This window comes from Podarcis melisellensis (assembly GCF_964234715.1).
Source record: "Podarcis melisellensis genome assembly, chromosome: 2".
NCBI lineage: Eukaryota > Metazoa > Chordata > Lepidosauria > Squamata > Lacertidae > Podarcis > Podarcis melisellensis.
Window position 1 is genome coordinate 25617327 of NC_138529.1, and position 15709 is coordinate 25633035.

A 15709-nucleotide genomic window follows, 5' to 3' on the forward strand; every position below is an offset into this window, starting at 1 on the left:
TCAATTTTCATGTATATATGGCCCAAGAGATGCAATGCTACCTTTTTATTTTTAACTCAGAGCAATATTTTTCTTACCTACAAGCATCGCGTAAATATCTGCTCCCTAGCCAAGATTCACTTGCCAAATGCTGCATTGCACTGCATACCAAAAGGTTTTCAATAGGTAATTGGAATCAAATAACCCAACAAGGTGGAAGGATAGATCGTGAAGCGTGAAGCTGAGGCTGCAATACTTTGGCCACCTCATGAGAAGACTCCCTGGAAAAGACCCTGATGTTGGGAAAGATGGAGGGCACAAGGAGAAGGAGACGACAGAGGACGAGATGGTTGGACAATGTTCTTGAAGCTACCAGCAGGAGGTTGACCAAACTGCGGGAGGCAGTGGAAGACAGGAGTGCCTGGCGTGCTCTGGTCCATGGGGTCACGAAGAGTCGGACACGACTAAACGACTAAACAACAACAACAACCCAACAAGGAACCAATGGTCGCAAACACAGCAGTAGGGAGGGGTAACCTATTTCTGGAGCTGAAGGAACAGGTTAGCAAGAGTAAGTTTTGAGTGCCTGCGCATGCACGCACACACACACACACACACACGTTAATAACTTAGAAACTGTGAGAAGTTATGCAAAAGAACAAGGATGATGAAAATTGCAGCTGACAAGCCACTATCTATCTGTGAGAAGAAATCAAACAAACCTCAGGCACTAGCTCTACCAATACTGCCCTCTATGAGGCCCCACCTCTGTTATCTGAAACTGTAACATCTCACATGCTCATCTCATCAATCAACACAACATCCTGTGCCAGCATCACACAGCTCTAACATCTGTCACACCCAGTTCCAAGACACCTTGTCCCTGTAGTCAGTTTTGCAGAGGACAAAATACACTGGAAGTGAGAACACAGGTCAACCCATAACTAAAATATCCATGTCAGGAACTACGATGTTCAACATGAATTGTTTGGGCAAACTCTTTATTTATATGCACCATGTTCAACAACTGTAGTTATTTTGATACAACAAAGAATTCTGGGGAGGGGGAAAAATCAGTTTTGTTCGAAGAAAATCCTTTCTCACCCACTTTCCCTCCAACGGATGCTTTAAAACAACATTTTTTAAAAGTGACGCTTTTAGTACTTCATGTAACGTTCCTTTATGCACAAAACATTAAAAAAAAGAATCCGTCCAAAAAATATAGTGAAAGCCCCTCCATGTATGACAATTGGTCTTAAGATGCCAGCAGTACAGATTTCTGAGAATTCTCTCATTTCAATAGGCCAATTAGTGTGTGGATCGTTTTTAAGGTTAGACATAAACAAGGCTGAAGCAATATTACCTTGACAACACCTGGCATACCTGACTATGCTCTGTTTTTTTTTCCTTTTATTGATTGCTTAAAGCCCAGCATTGTGTGAGAAAGAAAGTGCATTTCAAGATATGCTTATTACCCAAAGGCCGTTATACCCAGCAGACACAGACAAGAGACTCACAGCCATAAGAATTCTGCTTCCTTAGGATAACATGGGCTTACCTTTTCCTGCTCTGCAACATCCTTTCTGAGGTGATGTCAGCAGAACTGCACACAATATTCATATATTCATAGCATCACATAACAGTGTTATATTAGCGCTTATGTGAAATTAGGATTTTTATTTTTATTTTGCACTTGGCACTTGTTTACACTGCATCACATTTGCCTGTTGATTGTCACAGCTCACCTTGTTTGCAGTTATTCTTTTGAGTATCCTTGCATTCCCTTATGTTAAAATCACCTTGAACAATTTGGTATATAACCAGCAAACAAGACTACCTCACCAGTCAATCCTAACCCTAAACCAGTTCCCCAACCTTGGGCCTCCAGCTGGTTTTGGACTACAACTCCCATCATCCCTAGCTAGCAAGACCAGTGGTCAGGGATGGTGGAAATTGGTAGTTTGAAAACAGCTGGAGACCCAAGGTTGGGAGACACTGACCTAAACCATTTATGAACAAAACGCACAGGTCCCTATCAGGAGGATCCATAGACCCCTGGTACCAAACTGTATGGGAAACCACTCTGTTAGAAAAACCATCCAACAAATTGAAAATATCATGGTGGCAAACACAGCAAGACACCTTCGCTCCTGCGTGGGTCCCCTTTGTCACATACACAGGCCAACAAGACAATGATCTATCCCCTGACTAGAAATCAATATGGCGAACAACCCAGCATCACTTCACTTTCACACAATCAAAACACACTGCAACCAACCATGCTCTGGGCTCTTTGATCTCTTGCTCCGCCAGCAAAAATAGGACACCTATCCACGCGACAAAAAAGCACCACCCATATACTCTGTAAAGAAGGAAAGCTTACAGCAGTGGTGTCCAAACTTTTTTCAAAGAGGGCCAGATTTGATGAAGTGAAGGGCCGTGAGGGCCGACCAAAGGGCTGACCACAGTTGTTGACCTTTTTTAGGATTTTACCCCAAAGTTGCTGAACTATTTTTAGGACTGAAGTTGTTGAGCTTTTTAGGGTTGAGGTCATTGAGGGGTTTTTTAGGATTTTACCCCAGGAAATAAACTGCCACAGGGGCCGGATTAAACCAGATTAGCCCCCCGAAACGGACTTTGGACATGCCTGGTTTACAGTCTCCCTCACCCCCTTCCCCTTCTCTATTTTCTCCCCTCTCTTTCCCCCCACTTTTCTTAGCCTCACAACCCCACACTGACTACAACAAAAATGTCTCGAATGGACCGTGGTTGAGCTGCAAGAAAGACTCTACGATTTGAAAATAGAGACACTGAATGTACTCTTGTTACTTATGGAAAATCTTATGGAGGGAGGCCTACACTTTCTACATCCCTCCTGTCTATTTATTCCTATTTTCTGTTTCTTGTTCCTTAAGCAGTTACTGATCCCCAAGAGGACCTGAGGTGGACCATAACATGAAAGCTGTTCGTAGCAACTTGCAGAGTGACGTTGGGGGTGGGGGTTTGGGGTCAGTGTTTCTTGGAGAGCAGCTGGAAAAACACGACTGCCTCCTGCATTTTCTCCCCCAAGGAATTTGAGGAAGCATCAGTCCAAGCTCAAAACACCACAAGGAAGATGTCACCTATGCATAGTGAACTTACCTGGCACTTTCAAAGGTTGCAGATGCTGACTTTCCAACAGCACCAAATCCAACGCCAACAGCCAAGCCCTCTGAAACAGAGAAAGAACATGGTAATGTAGTAACCTAGCAGGTGGCTTGGCTTATAGATGGACACCCTGCATAATTCATTCTCGCCCACTTTAGGATTTGGCCATGCAGTCCTTGAGCTGAAAAAGGCTCCCCACCCCATTTTTATACTTTATGTGTCCTGTATGAGGATATGACTTGTTGAGCTTGATTTTGAACTTGTGGGTTTAGGAAAACGAAGGATACTGAGTAACACAAGATCCATTTGCTGTTGTTTACTGTCTCTCATCTCCTATATATTTTGGAAAGTTGTTGGCCTCTGTCTGTTTTCTATGCATTTTGACACCTCTTAAGATATTGTAAACAGGTTTGCAAGGTGCTTCCTGATATGAGGAACAGGTTTTTGTCCATGTATGGATACAGTTGGACACCATTTTGAATCAAGATGGCAACTGAACCTGTCAAAACGCCGCTGATTTTCATTTCACTTTTCATTTGTATGCTGCATTTCTATATTACTATACACAAGGCAGTTTACAGGAACAAAATATACAACAAAGAACACACACCTTATTATAATCTGATCCAATACAAAAAATATTGTAATAAAAGATAACTTTAAAATGGAATGACTTGTATCAAATAAATAGTCAACAATCTTTCAGAATATAATAGTAAACAATAAAATTAACTCTCAAAATGTCAGCAAATAATAATTAAACAGAAATTTACTCTTAACAATCACAATAAATAATTACTAAACTATGATCTATAAAAAATAACTGCAAATCACAATGCATCAAATACCACAATCAGTGCTTTTTTTCTAAAAAAAATGTTTAGGGGTACTCTCATTTTCCTACTCATATTGAAATACTGCCCCTCAATGAGACCAAACTTAGATTCACAAAATGTTTAGAGGTATGTGTACCCCTGCATCCCCCTAGATAAAAAGCACTGACCACAATACATACAAAGCTATGTAAAAAGATCAAATTGATAACCGCTATTTCAAAACTGCACTGAACTGTTTTGGTTTCTTAGAATTCCCAAGCAACACTGTACAATTTCCACTGGTTAGTTTGCTGTCATTTGATTAAATATCTAAATATATCAACATCCCTTTGTTTTGCTTAAAAGAAAATGACATGGCAATCTTAAAATTGAAGTATTGCAAAGAAATAACACCACAATCCGGAAGTTAGACATATTTAAATCAGGTTAGTCTAAATTTAATTGCAACTATACTCATTCTACCGATTTCCATGAGACTCAAATGCAGCTAACTTGAACTGGACCCGAGGCCTGAGAAAGAAAGACTTAAAGGGGGGGGAGTGGAGAGAACAAGACAAAAAGCAATGAACGTTGTGGAACCTTAGAAGATTCTGTTGGCTTTTTTTACAATGCCTCAAGACTGTTTGTTGTTTTCGCTAACAGCGTGGTTACACTTCTATAATTAACCTTCTAAGAGTGCAGTCAGTTGCTGCCTTTACTCTAATGACTCAATTTTATCAGCTTCCACACTAGCAAACAAGCACAAATATTTAGGCTCTTTCAGTGAAACATCACTCAATACAAGATAGTCTTAGCAAGGACACTGAGAAAGAAATACTGTGCAAGGCAATTCCTTTCACTGGGCCAAATAACTTTCCTTTTGGGGGGTACTGGATAGCTCAGTTGGTAGAGCATGAGAATCTTAATCTCAGGGTTGTGAGTTTGAGTCCCACATTGGGCAAAAGATTCCTGTAGGGAACTGGATGACCTTTGGGGTCCTTTCCAACTTTCCATTGATTTTACAATTCCATGATATTCAAAGCATCACAGTAGCATAGAAATCAATGATGTAGCACTAATATGGTGGAAAGAAGCATGTCTGGGCAGGGCAGGGCAGAGTGGAAACTATTCATGTGCCATCTTCATTGGCATTCTGCCCACCAGGAGACTCCAATGGCAGGCAAAGGAGAAGATGAGCTATTAGGTTACATATCTATGGAGCCATATTTGTGTGAGTCTCTAGCTACACTGGCTATGGCTGTGTACACAGTATACATCTATATCAAATTGCAAAGTGCATTGCTACTTCCCAAAGAATCCTGGGAACTATAGTTTACCCATCTCCTACAATCCTTGGCACTCTTACCAAACTGTATTTCCCACAACTCTTTGAGGGAAGTCATGCACTCTAAATGTATGGTATTTACACTGCCTAGTCGTCTAGGACTAACTAGCCCAACCACAGCATCATTTTTAAGACCATTATGTCACATCCCAAACGTCAACAGAAAATAAATAAGGCTCCCCATCCTCTCCCATTATATGAAAAAATATGAGTAAAATAGCATGTCCTGCTATATGCTGTGGATATAGTTTGCCTGAACCTCCTCGGTTTTTGTTAATACAGCCATCCAAAACTAGTCTTAGGTTACCAGCCTCAGAGACATGGGAAACAGGAATCCACACTAAAGTGTTAGGCCATGTTAACTAACACATATGAGACTAATTTTTGCCATGTGCCAGCTTTGTGGATGTTTTAATTATTGTAGCGTTCAGAGCTCAGCATGTTCTAATAGAAGCTTCACTAGCAGGTGCATTTACATCTCCGCAGGGCATAAATCAGAACTGCCTTAATTACAATTGCTGTAGCTGCTAATGGGGAGAAGCAAGCATTTAGCCCTCAAACAGGTGCAGGAAATCTGACAACTGACTTCATTATGTGCTTTGGGCTTTGTCCCCAGAGGTGAGTCTTGAAGCCACTCCTAGGCAATTGACTCAATTCTCTCCTTGGTTCATCCCACTTCCAGATGCTTCTGTTTCCTCCTCAAACCACCAGTCCCTTAAACTACTTGAAGCATCTTCACATCTTTCAAACAGCGGCCATTCAGAGGAATAATTCCTAGTGACACAACCTTTTCTACAAATATCAGTTGTTGTTTTTAAAAAAGAAGTGTTTGTGTTGTTATCATTCTGCCTCCAGCACCACATGGGAGAAGGAGAGAGAATGAATGAATGAATGAATGAATGAATGAATGATAACTGTAGCACTGAGAACCTCTTGATGCTGGCATGAAAAAAGAGGCTCCATTGAGACAGAGGCAATGGCCAATAAGACAGCAGACCAATGCATATTTCCAAAAAGACTCTAGACTTCAGCTTTCTGTGGCAAAGATATTACAAGACTGGAAAGGCGAACACACCACCCACTGTTCTGCAGTCTGAAGATCTCACTGGCCTTCTGCATTTGAATGCATGGCTTATCACTGTCAGTCTTGTTTAGATACCTATTTGGACATATAGAACTGTTCCAATTTACACTTTTAAATTGGAAATGATGGAATATTCTTATTGTAAATGTCAGCTGGAAATGGAAAAGAGACTCTTGAAAAATATCTCTTTGTAACTGCTGGACTCAAGGATATGCATAGCATTGAATAAGCATTAGGAGTTCCAGATACTTTAATGTCTTAAGATACAGAATGGACTCTGCAGCCTCTCCACTCCAGCCCAGTTTCATCTTTCACCCACCATCACACCTTAGCTGCTATCCTGCCTTCAAGTCCCTCTCTAAGTTTTGAAGTGTGTTAATTGCAGAGTTAACACAATTGTTAACACAATCGAATAGCAGTCGCAGTGACTTCTCTTGAGATAAGATGGTGCTGACTGCAGCTTCTCCCTTCTCATGTTGAAAATGGTACTGGCTAGGTCTGGTGCTCCAATATGGGGTGGCAATTGATGGGAGGCACAGCAAAGTTTCTGAATACCAGTTGCTGGAAGCCCCCAAAGGGGAGAGTGCTCTTGTGTTTGGAATCTGCTTGCTGGTTTCCCACAGGCAACTGGTTGGCCACTGTGTGAAAAGGATGCTGGACTAGACGGGGCATTGACTTGATCCAGCTAAATGTTCTTCAGTTTATTCTTCTGTCCTTAAGAGATGACTCCCGAAGGAAACTCAAGGCAGTAGAACCATAAGATGATTGGACCCCACTGAACCTGAAGCACGGGAAGCCCCAACAAAAATTTAAAATTTGGCAAAATATTTGGACTTTATGATATGTATTTGTATAATTTGGAATATTTAATGTGATTTGATTGGATTGTTAAAATGGAAAACTGAATTAAAATTACTCTAAAAGAGAGAGAGAGAGAGAGAGAGAGAGAGAGAGAGAGAGAGAGAGAGAGAGAGAGAGAGAGATGACTCCTGAAGGGGTTCTTCTTGAGACTCTGGAAATCTGAACAAAATGGAATTGAAGGGAAACATACACAACTGCCTCAACCAATAGCAGTAATTCCATTGGCTAAGTGCTCTCTTGAGCATCTGTCAGAAAGAAAATCTTGCGACATGGAATGGTTAACAAAGTGAAATAGCTATTGCAACTTGCAATTTGCCCCTTGCGATTAAAGTAACAGACATTAATCTTGAGGCCAGTGTTAAAAATGCTGCTTTAAATTTGAATAAAGACAGCAAGATAAATCTGCAAGGTGCCTGTGAGGAGAAAGGAAAGAAGCAGGAAGCCCACCTCTGCCAAGAGGACGCGGAGTATTCCCAGCAGGGGCAGGGGTCTCTGGCCTCAGCCCTGTTCCCCCTGCCACTAATGAGTAAGAGATGTCTATCTGAACACCCCTCCAATGCCCGGAAGAGCCCTACTCACTCAGGGCAAAGGCTCATCTAGTATAGCATTCTGTTCTCACAGTAGCCAACAAGATGTCTATTGAATTGAAATTAAAATACTTTATTGTCACTTGTACAACTTGCATACCGTGAGATTACACGAGCACCCCCACTCAGCTCTCTTAGTCTTAATTCCCCTTGTTTACTGACGCACACCCACCAAACCCAAAAGTCAACCTGTGGGTCCCCACATGCTGCTGAACTACAATTCCCATCACCCCTAGCTAGCAAGGCCAGCACTCAGGGATGATGGGAATTGTAGTCCAACAACATCTGGGGACCCACAGGTTGAGAACCGCTGGACTAGATGATCATCAGGATCCCTCCCACCTCCATAACTCTTTGATTCTAATCCTCTTTTAAAACCATCCAAATTGGTGGTCATCACTGTCTCCCCTGTAGGAGCAACTTCCCCAGTACACTATGTGAAGAAGTGACACTTGAAGAACAATGGCGGTCGGGGGGAAGCCAAGTTCATCCCATGTCAAATGGGCCCATTGGCTAATATGATCGCATGCAGCTTCAGTTGCCCTAAAGGTGAAAATAGGGACAAATGAAGAAGAGAGCTTAGGGTGGGAAATGGTGATTATCCAGTTGGAATTTCCAGTGAACCCAGGTAGCTAGCATTAATGAAAGTCAAATGCGAGCTGCAGCTACATAAGATACGTAAAAAGGGGGGAACTGAGCTCAGCAGATGGTGCAGGATGGGATAACTGTGTGCTGGGCAAGAGCTGCTGAGTGGAACTGGAAGCCATGATGTGTACCAGGTGTGCTACCAAAGTGAAAATTAGGGTGGTAATTGAGAGCAGAAACGGGCTGCGACAGCATACTAATTTCACTCATGAATGTGCAAAGTGAGGCTCTGGAAAGACAGGTTCCACCAATTATTGCTGTAGAGGGAGATTTTCCCCGACACATGGGAAGGGGAAGGCAGAGATTGGAATAAATGAGACTGGTGAGCTGCATGAACAGCCTCTCCAGGAAAAGAGGGATCTACATAATCATAGGCTTGGAAAGAACCTTGAAGACCACGTAGACCAAACAGTCTGATCAGCGCAAGGTCTGCAATGTGGCACTCGACTGCTAGCATCCCTGGGGGTTGGTTGTTCAGACTTCACTTAAATGCCTCCATGGAAAGGGATCTGATCATCTCCTGAGGAAACCTTTGTACCGTTCAACACCTCTTACCACTGGGTCCAGAATCCCTTTTCTCTGCAATATCTATCCATTGGCTCTCACCTTGTCCTCTGAAGCAACAGAGAATAACTCTACTACATCTTCTTTCAGATATACGGAGGTCACTTTCACATTCTCCCCAGTCCATCTTCTCTTCTCCATGCTGAACACACCTGGTCCTCATTGGATTTGGTTTACAGCCTGCTCACCATCCTGGCCAGCCTCCTCTGGACTCACAACAGGGTTAGTTGAGAAGACTTCCGAACAGTTATCCGCTCACAATTAGAAGTATGATGTAACTGTTCATCTAATTACCGTATTTTTTGCTCTATAGGACGCACTTTTCCCCCTCCAAAAATTAAGGGGAAATGTGTGTACATCCTATGGAGCGAATGCAGGCTCCTTGGCTTCAGCGATAGCAACGCGAAGCCTCCGAAGCGCAGAGGGGGCGCTCCCTCCGCGCTCCTTGGCTTCGCGTTGCTTTCGCTGAAGCCTGGAGAGTGAGAGGGGTCGGTGCACGCTCTCGCTCTCCAGGTTTCAGGGATAGCTGCCTGAAGCCTTCAGAGTGTAGTGCGAGTTCCCGCTGCGTTCCGGAGGCTTCAGGTTCCTTTCGCTGAAGCCAGGAGTGTCTTGCTTTCCTGGCTGCAGCAAAAGGAACCCGAAGCCTGCGGAGCACAGCGGGAACTTGCGCTGCACTCCGAAGGCTTCAGGGATAGCCACCTGAAGCCTTCGGAACGCGTAGATAATGGGGCCACTTCTTGACAATGCTAAGATATCTAGGACAGGACATTAGGGTGGTACGCAAGCATCATCTGTATCCTCCAAGGTTCCCCATAGGACCTGGGGCTGCAATGGAATTGGAATATAATTCTCCAAGAGAGCTGAGAAAAGACTTAAGAGACTGGCAGGAATCAATTTTGCAGGCTCGCCTCTCCCTGCAGAGAAGAACAACAAAGACAAGAGGCAATGGTGCTGTGTTGCCAATGTATGCAGCCTCCTAAGAGTAGCATGCGGTTCCTTTGAAGCTCGATGGCTGTGAGCAGATGATCTGGGACTGGCCCCAGGTAGAGAAAACTGAGCAACATCTCCAGATGAAACATGCACTTAAATGGAAGTGAAAGAAGGCATAAAGAAAGTTTATCTTTCCTCATTTCACCTTCAAAAGTATTTGGTTGAGGTGAATACACCCACATAATTTATCCTGTGGCCATATTCAAATAATTGAATCCTTTGGAAAGAACATTACTCCACCAGAGAGAGAGGGATTGTTAAGTGGCAGAAAATATATAATCTTGGCCGACTCTCACCACTCATACTGAAATTCACGTAAGTCATTCACACGCAGCAGTTTTAAAACCTGGGGCGCACACACAAATCTTTGTAAAATGACATATTCGGGACAAAGGACATGTTATGTGGAGTTCTATGTAACTTTCCTTCCATGAGATGTGTGAATACACACACACACACACACATTACTGAAAAGCAGCCACAAAAGGCTGCAATCAGGAGAAGAGGAATAGTGCGTAGGTTTCTTCCTAATGTCTCAACAAATGAAACTGATCTGTAAAAAATGTTACTTGAAAAGAGAGAGAGAGAGAGAGAGAGATTGCGCATACTTTTGTGAACCAAGAAAATCTTTAATAAAAATACATTTTAGAAAAAGAAAAGGGTGTTAAACCATTTTCAGGCTCTCATAATTCTCCCCTCCCTGACTGTTTTAACTCCCTGTGGGGGGTGGGGGGAGATAAAGATTCCCATTATATATTTTTTCCCCTGCAGGGAGAAAAACAAGCTGGGAGTGGTGGTCGTGGTTTTCAGACCGCAGCAGCAACTGGATTTTCATTATCCCAGAAATATCCTTGCGTCACATTCCCCAAACGTAAAAAGGGACATATGAAAAGCCTGCAGGATCAGGCCAATGACCCATCTAGTCCAGCATCCTGTTCACACAGTGGCTGCCCAGATGCCTGTGGGACACCTGCAAGCAGGATTGAAACCCAAGAACACTCTTCCCCTCTTGAGGTTTTCCAGCAACTGGTATTCAGAAGCATAAGGACCCCCCCCCCGACCATTACGTCCCGTCGTGACTGACTCTGGGGTTGCAGCGCTCATCTCTCTTTATTGGCCAAGGGAGCCGGCATACAGCTTCCGGGTCATGTGGCCAGCATGACTAAGCCGCTTCTGGCAAATCAGAGCAGCGCACATAAACACCATTTACCTTCCCTCTGGAGTGGTACCTATTTATCTACTTGCACTTGACATGCTTTCGAACTGCTAGGTTGGCAGGAGCTGGGACAGAGTGACGGGAGCTCACTTGGTTGCAGGGATTCGAACCACTGACCTTCTGATCGTCAAGTTCTAAGCTCTGTGGTTTAACCCACAGCGCCACCTGCGTCCCTATTCAGAAGGATATCTGCCTACAAATGTGGATAACAACACAAACAACGTAACAGGCTGTATGTAACTATATAAATTATTTTTAAACCCGATTCAACATATCATATCAAAATATATGGTTCTATAGACCAACTTATCATATAAACAAAACATACTATGAGAAATTAAAGTCCAGCAGATGGATCAGGATTGGTGATGTGGTAATGTTGTATTGTATTATTTATGCAAATTGATTTCCTCTGGAGTTAAAGATCTGACTGGGACAAACCTTGTTATGCTGAGCTCGTATTTTGCACAATTTGTATACGGTGTCTGTTTGATAATGTGTGGTTTGCTATGCCTGATAAAGGATATCTGAATTGAGATAGATCAGGAAATACAATCTATTCCGTTCTTATACTGGCAATATCCAAGGTGTGGAATTCCAGAGCTTATTTTCTTCATGTTCCATTCTTCCAAGTTTTTCGTCTGATACCTGCATACAAAGAACGCTAGACTTCTTAAAAGCATCTTCACGTGGAACACTACACAATTGATATAAGAATTCCACACCGTGGAATGTTGACTTTAATTTCTCGTAATATGTTTCATTTATATGATAAGTTGGTCTATAGAACCATATATTTTGATATGATATCTTGAATCACATTTAAAAAGAATTTATATAGTTACATACAGCCTGTTACGTTGTTTGTGAGCCAGTGTGGTGGTGCAGTGGTTAAGAGCGGTGGACTCATAATCTGGTGAACCAGGTTCGCTTCCTCGCTCCTCCACATGCAGCTGCTGGGTGACCTTGGGCTAGTCACACTTCTCTCAAGTCTCTCAGCCCCACTCACCTCACAGAGTGTTTGTGGTGGGGGAGGAAAGGAAAGGAGAATGTTAGCCGCTTTGAGACTCCTTTGGGTAGTGATAAAGAGGGATATCAAATCCAGACTCTTCTTCTTCTCTTCTTTGTGTTGTTATCAGTTTTGTATTTATGTGACAAAGGGCTTGGTAATGTCTTGAATTTGCCTACAAATGTGGAGGCAGAGCACAGCCCTTGTGGTTAAGTAGCCATGGGGATAATGCCCCCCTCATAACACATGGCGATTAACATTTATATACAAGAGGCTAATGCAGCACGATCTAGTAGAGAGAGCAGGTCAGGGAAATGTGGAAGCAGATAAGGTTCCAAGTAAACCAGAAACGGAGATCAAACCCTTAATTAAGAGGACCATTTCCTTCCCTACCCACACACTACGTTATTTCATAATTAGCTGAAGCATGAAATTGAATTAAGATAATTTCGGGGTGGTGGGGAAAAAGCAAAATGCTCACAAAAAAGGAAAGAGGGGGAAAACAACACCCACCGCACCTTCACAACCCAACACCCCGTGATCTCACACATATTCTCTTTTCTGGACTGCTTTGAGTACGGCTTCCCTCCAGCTGTAGCACATCCTGCTGCTTTTATTCCCTTAACTGGGAACACAAAGAGCGATTGACTACAAATGCTCTTTAAGCAGAGACTACTCAAAACACATACACGCTCCCACGTCTGTGTGTAAAAATATAACAGCTTGGAGCTGCTTCACAACCAGCCTGGAGGCTTTTAATGCAGGAAATATTCATCTCCTGCATGGGTAATACAGAAATCTGCCTGTTGGTGGGCTGCCATGCATTTAATACCCCAGCAGGCTAGCAAATGTGGATGCAATAAATACATATTTTTAAAAAACCACAACCCTCTACTCTAGATCGGTGAATCCTTTGGTTATAACGAGATACCCTTTATGCCCACAACAGTTTTCTTTGGGGTTAATGAAGATGCCACATAACTTCTAGTCTTCGGCTATTTTTCATTATTGGCCTCACTCCTTTGGCCAACTCTGCTCCCATTAAGGCCGGACACTTTCTATCAGGAGGGCTCCCGTAACAACTTCACAGCAAGCATTAATTAAACAGGCGACGTTTTCCCTATTATCACACCTCTATTTAAGGAGTAGCTGGACCTCTTATAACCTGGGTTGGGGTGGGAGTGAAGACATTGCAATTCCTCTCTCGTCTTTCCTAAGCACCTACTGTATGTTGACTGAATGCAATTCTCCGCTTCGTAGGAAGGAAACTGCACAAGAAACGACCACTCATCCACCTACTAGTGACTGATTCTTCTAGTGAATTATCTCTTCTACTCATGCTCTTTTCCCATGAAAGGCTTCATGGCCACATCCTGTACAAATCCTGTTGTCCCTTCTGCCATGAGTAAGATGCTTCTCATCCCTATTAGTATGCAGCTGTCATTGTGATTCTAATATATCTTTATATAGATAGATATATGTAAGGCTGTTGTCACGCAGCTCCCATTGGAGGATTTGTAGTCATCACAATCCTGGATTTCAAATGGGGGGGGGGTGGCAAGGGTGGTGGTGAGTGGAGTGAGCAGGGGCGCAGCTTCTTGCGCATGCATTAAGACAGCCAATGTAATGACAGCTGACACAATGCAACACAGACCTTGAGAATGTTAAGTGTAATGGTTCCTGTTCCGAGCTCTCAGAGAGTTCACACTGGAGAGGAGCTTTCGTTTCATTGCCAACCCAACTAGGGCTCTTTAGAGCTGCAAATACTGTTCCTGATCTTTCCCATTTCATTAATTTCAGAGCAACACACACTCATTATTAGCTCGCGAAGTACTGAAATGAACCTTCTAGGTGCACTTTCAACATCTCCGTTCTTCACGCTGTGCAGGCACCATGTTTTGAAGGGAAGAAAGAGCTTATCTGAAAGCATGTGTTCTACCTAGCAATTACTGTCACCTGAGCAAGAAAATGAAGACATCTGCTGGTTGCTAACGTTGCTGCACCCTTCCTGACCTGCTCTAGTGAATCAGTAGTCAGGAGCCTGAAAGTAACGAAGTAATCAAGGCGACTCAGTTCTTTTGTCCGTAACTTTCACCCAAGGCAAGTGAAGCAAGTTACAAAAGCATTATAAAATCCATTCTTACATTTGCCTTCTCAAGGGGAGGGAAATGCCATTTCCCCCTTTTACGAATGTGTAAAAAAAAAAAAAAAGCAACTGGCGTTAAAACAACAACAACACTCTAATGCCTTTCATATTAGTTAGAATTATTGCTACTCATTGGAGTGGAGCCAGGATCTAATACATAAAGCATTACAGATTTACTCAGATCTTGTTTGTGTGCACCCTGTGGCAAAAGAGCATCTCACATTTCATCAACAACATCCACTTATTTACAGTAGCTGTTAGGAGATTTTCTCCATCTTGGCGGAGAATGGCATTTTTGGACATTTCAAAACTACTAGGTAACATTCCAGAGTGTGCTCCAAGGCTCTCCTAGGTCACAGAGAAGATGGAGTGGGAGCTGCTTTCTATTTTGCTTGTCTCCGTGGTGCCCCTCACATGCTTTTTAACAGCAGCTGGGTAAAGCCATTGGAGGGGGTGAGATGTTATCAGCATACTGATAAATCTATATCATCTGACTCAGGTGAAGCTGTGCAGGCACTTGGTGAGCCTTTCCCAATCTGGTACCCTCCAGATGTTTTGGGCAACTCCCATCATCCCAGACCACTGACCATGAAGTATGGGGCTGGTGGTAGTTGGACTGGTTAGGCATTGCTGTGCTAGACCAGTTATGGAGTGCATGGAGGATGAATTATGACCAGACAGAGGCTGTACTCCCCTGGAAAGAACAGATGCATGTGCTTCATCCCCCCTCAGCTACACCACAGCCTCCAGGATGAATTCCTCAAGAACATGGCAGGATAGCCCAGCTGGTTAGTGTGTGGTGCTGATATAGCCAAGGTTGCAGGTTCAATCTCCATACCTCCCGCTGCTGCCATGCACACCTGCATATTCCTACATTGCATGGAGTTGGACATAATAATAATAATAATAATAATAATAATAATAATAATAATAATAATAATAAATTTCATTATTTCATTTCCTTTTTGTTTTTTAAAGTACAAATCTCAAATTGGTTTACAACACAGTAAAACTTCAAATAAAACAACCCAGAATAGAACATATTCAAGCTTCAAGGAAAATATTTTGACATTTTTTTCCCCCGGCCACCATTTATTTATACCCCGCCCATCTGGCTGGGTTTCCCCATCCACTCTGGGCGGCTTCCAACAGACTATTAAAATACAATAATCTATTAAACATTAAAATCTTCCCTAAACAGGGCCGCCTTCAGATGTCTTCTAAAAGTCTGGTAGTTGTTTTCCTCTTTGACATCTGGTGGGAGGGCATTCCACAGGGTGGGTGCCACCACCGAGAAGGCCCTCTGCCTGGTTCCCTGTAA

General features: G+C 43.0%; 1 protein-coding gene across 4 annotated transcripts in view; it reads right to left on the reverse strand.

Annotated features, from left to right (window-relative positions):
• SLC39A11 (solute carrier family 39 member 11) overlaps positions 1-15709 on the reverse strand; it is a 270490-nt gene that overhangs the window by 44925 nt on the left and 209856 nt on the right. For all 4 annotated transcript variants that reach the window (XM_081899865.1, XM_081899863.1, XM_081899862.1 and 1 more), the window contains one exon: positions 3121-3190. In XM_081899865.1, the coding sequence (XP_081755991.1) occupies positions 3121-3190 (70 nt within the window). The remainder of the gene's footprint in view (positions 1-3120; positions 3191-15709) is intronic.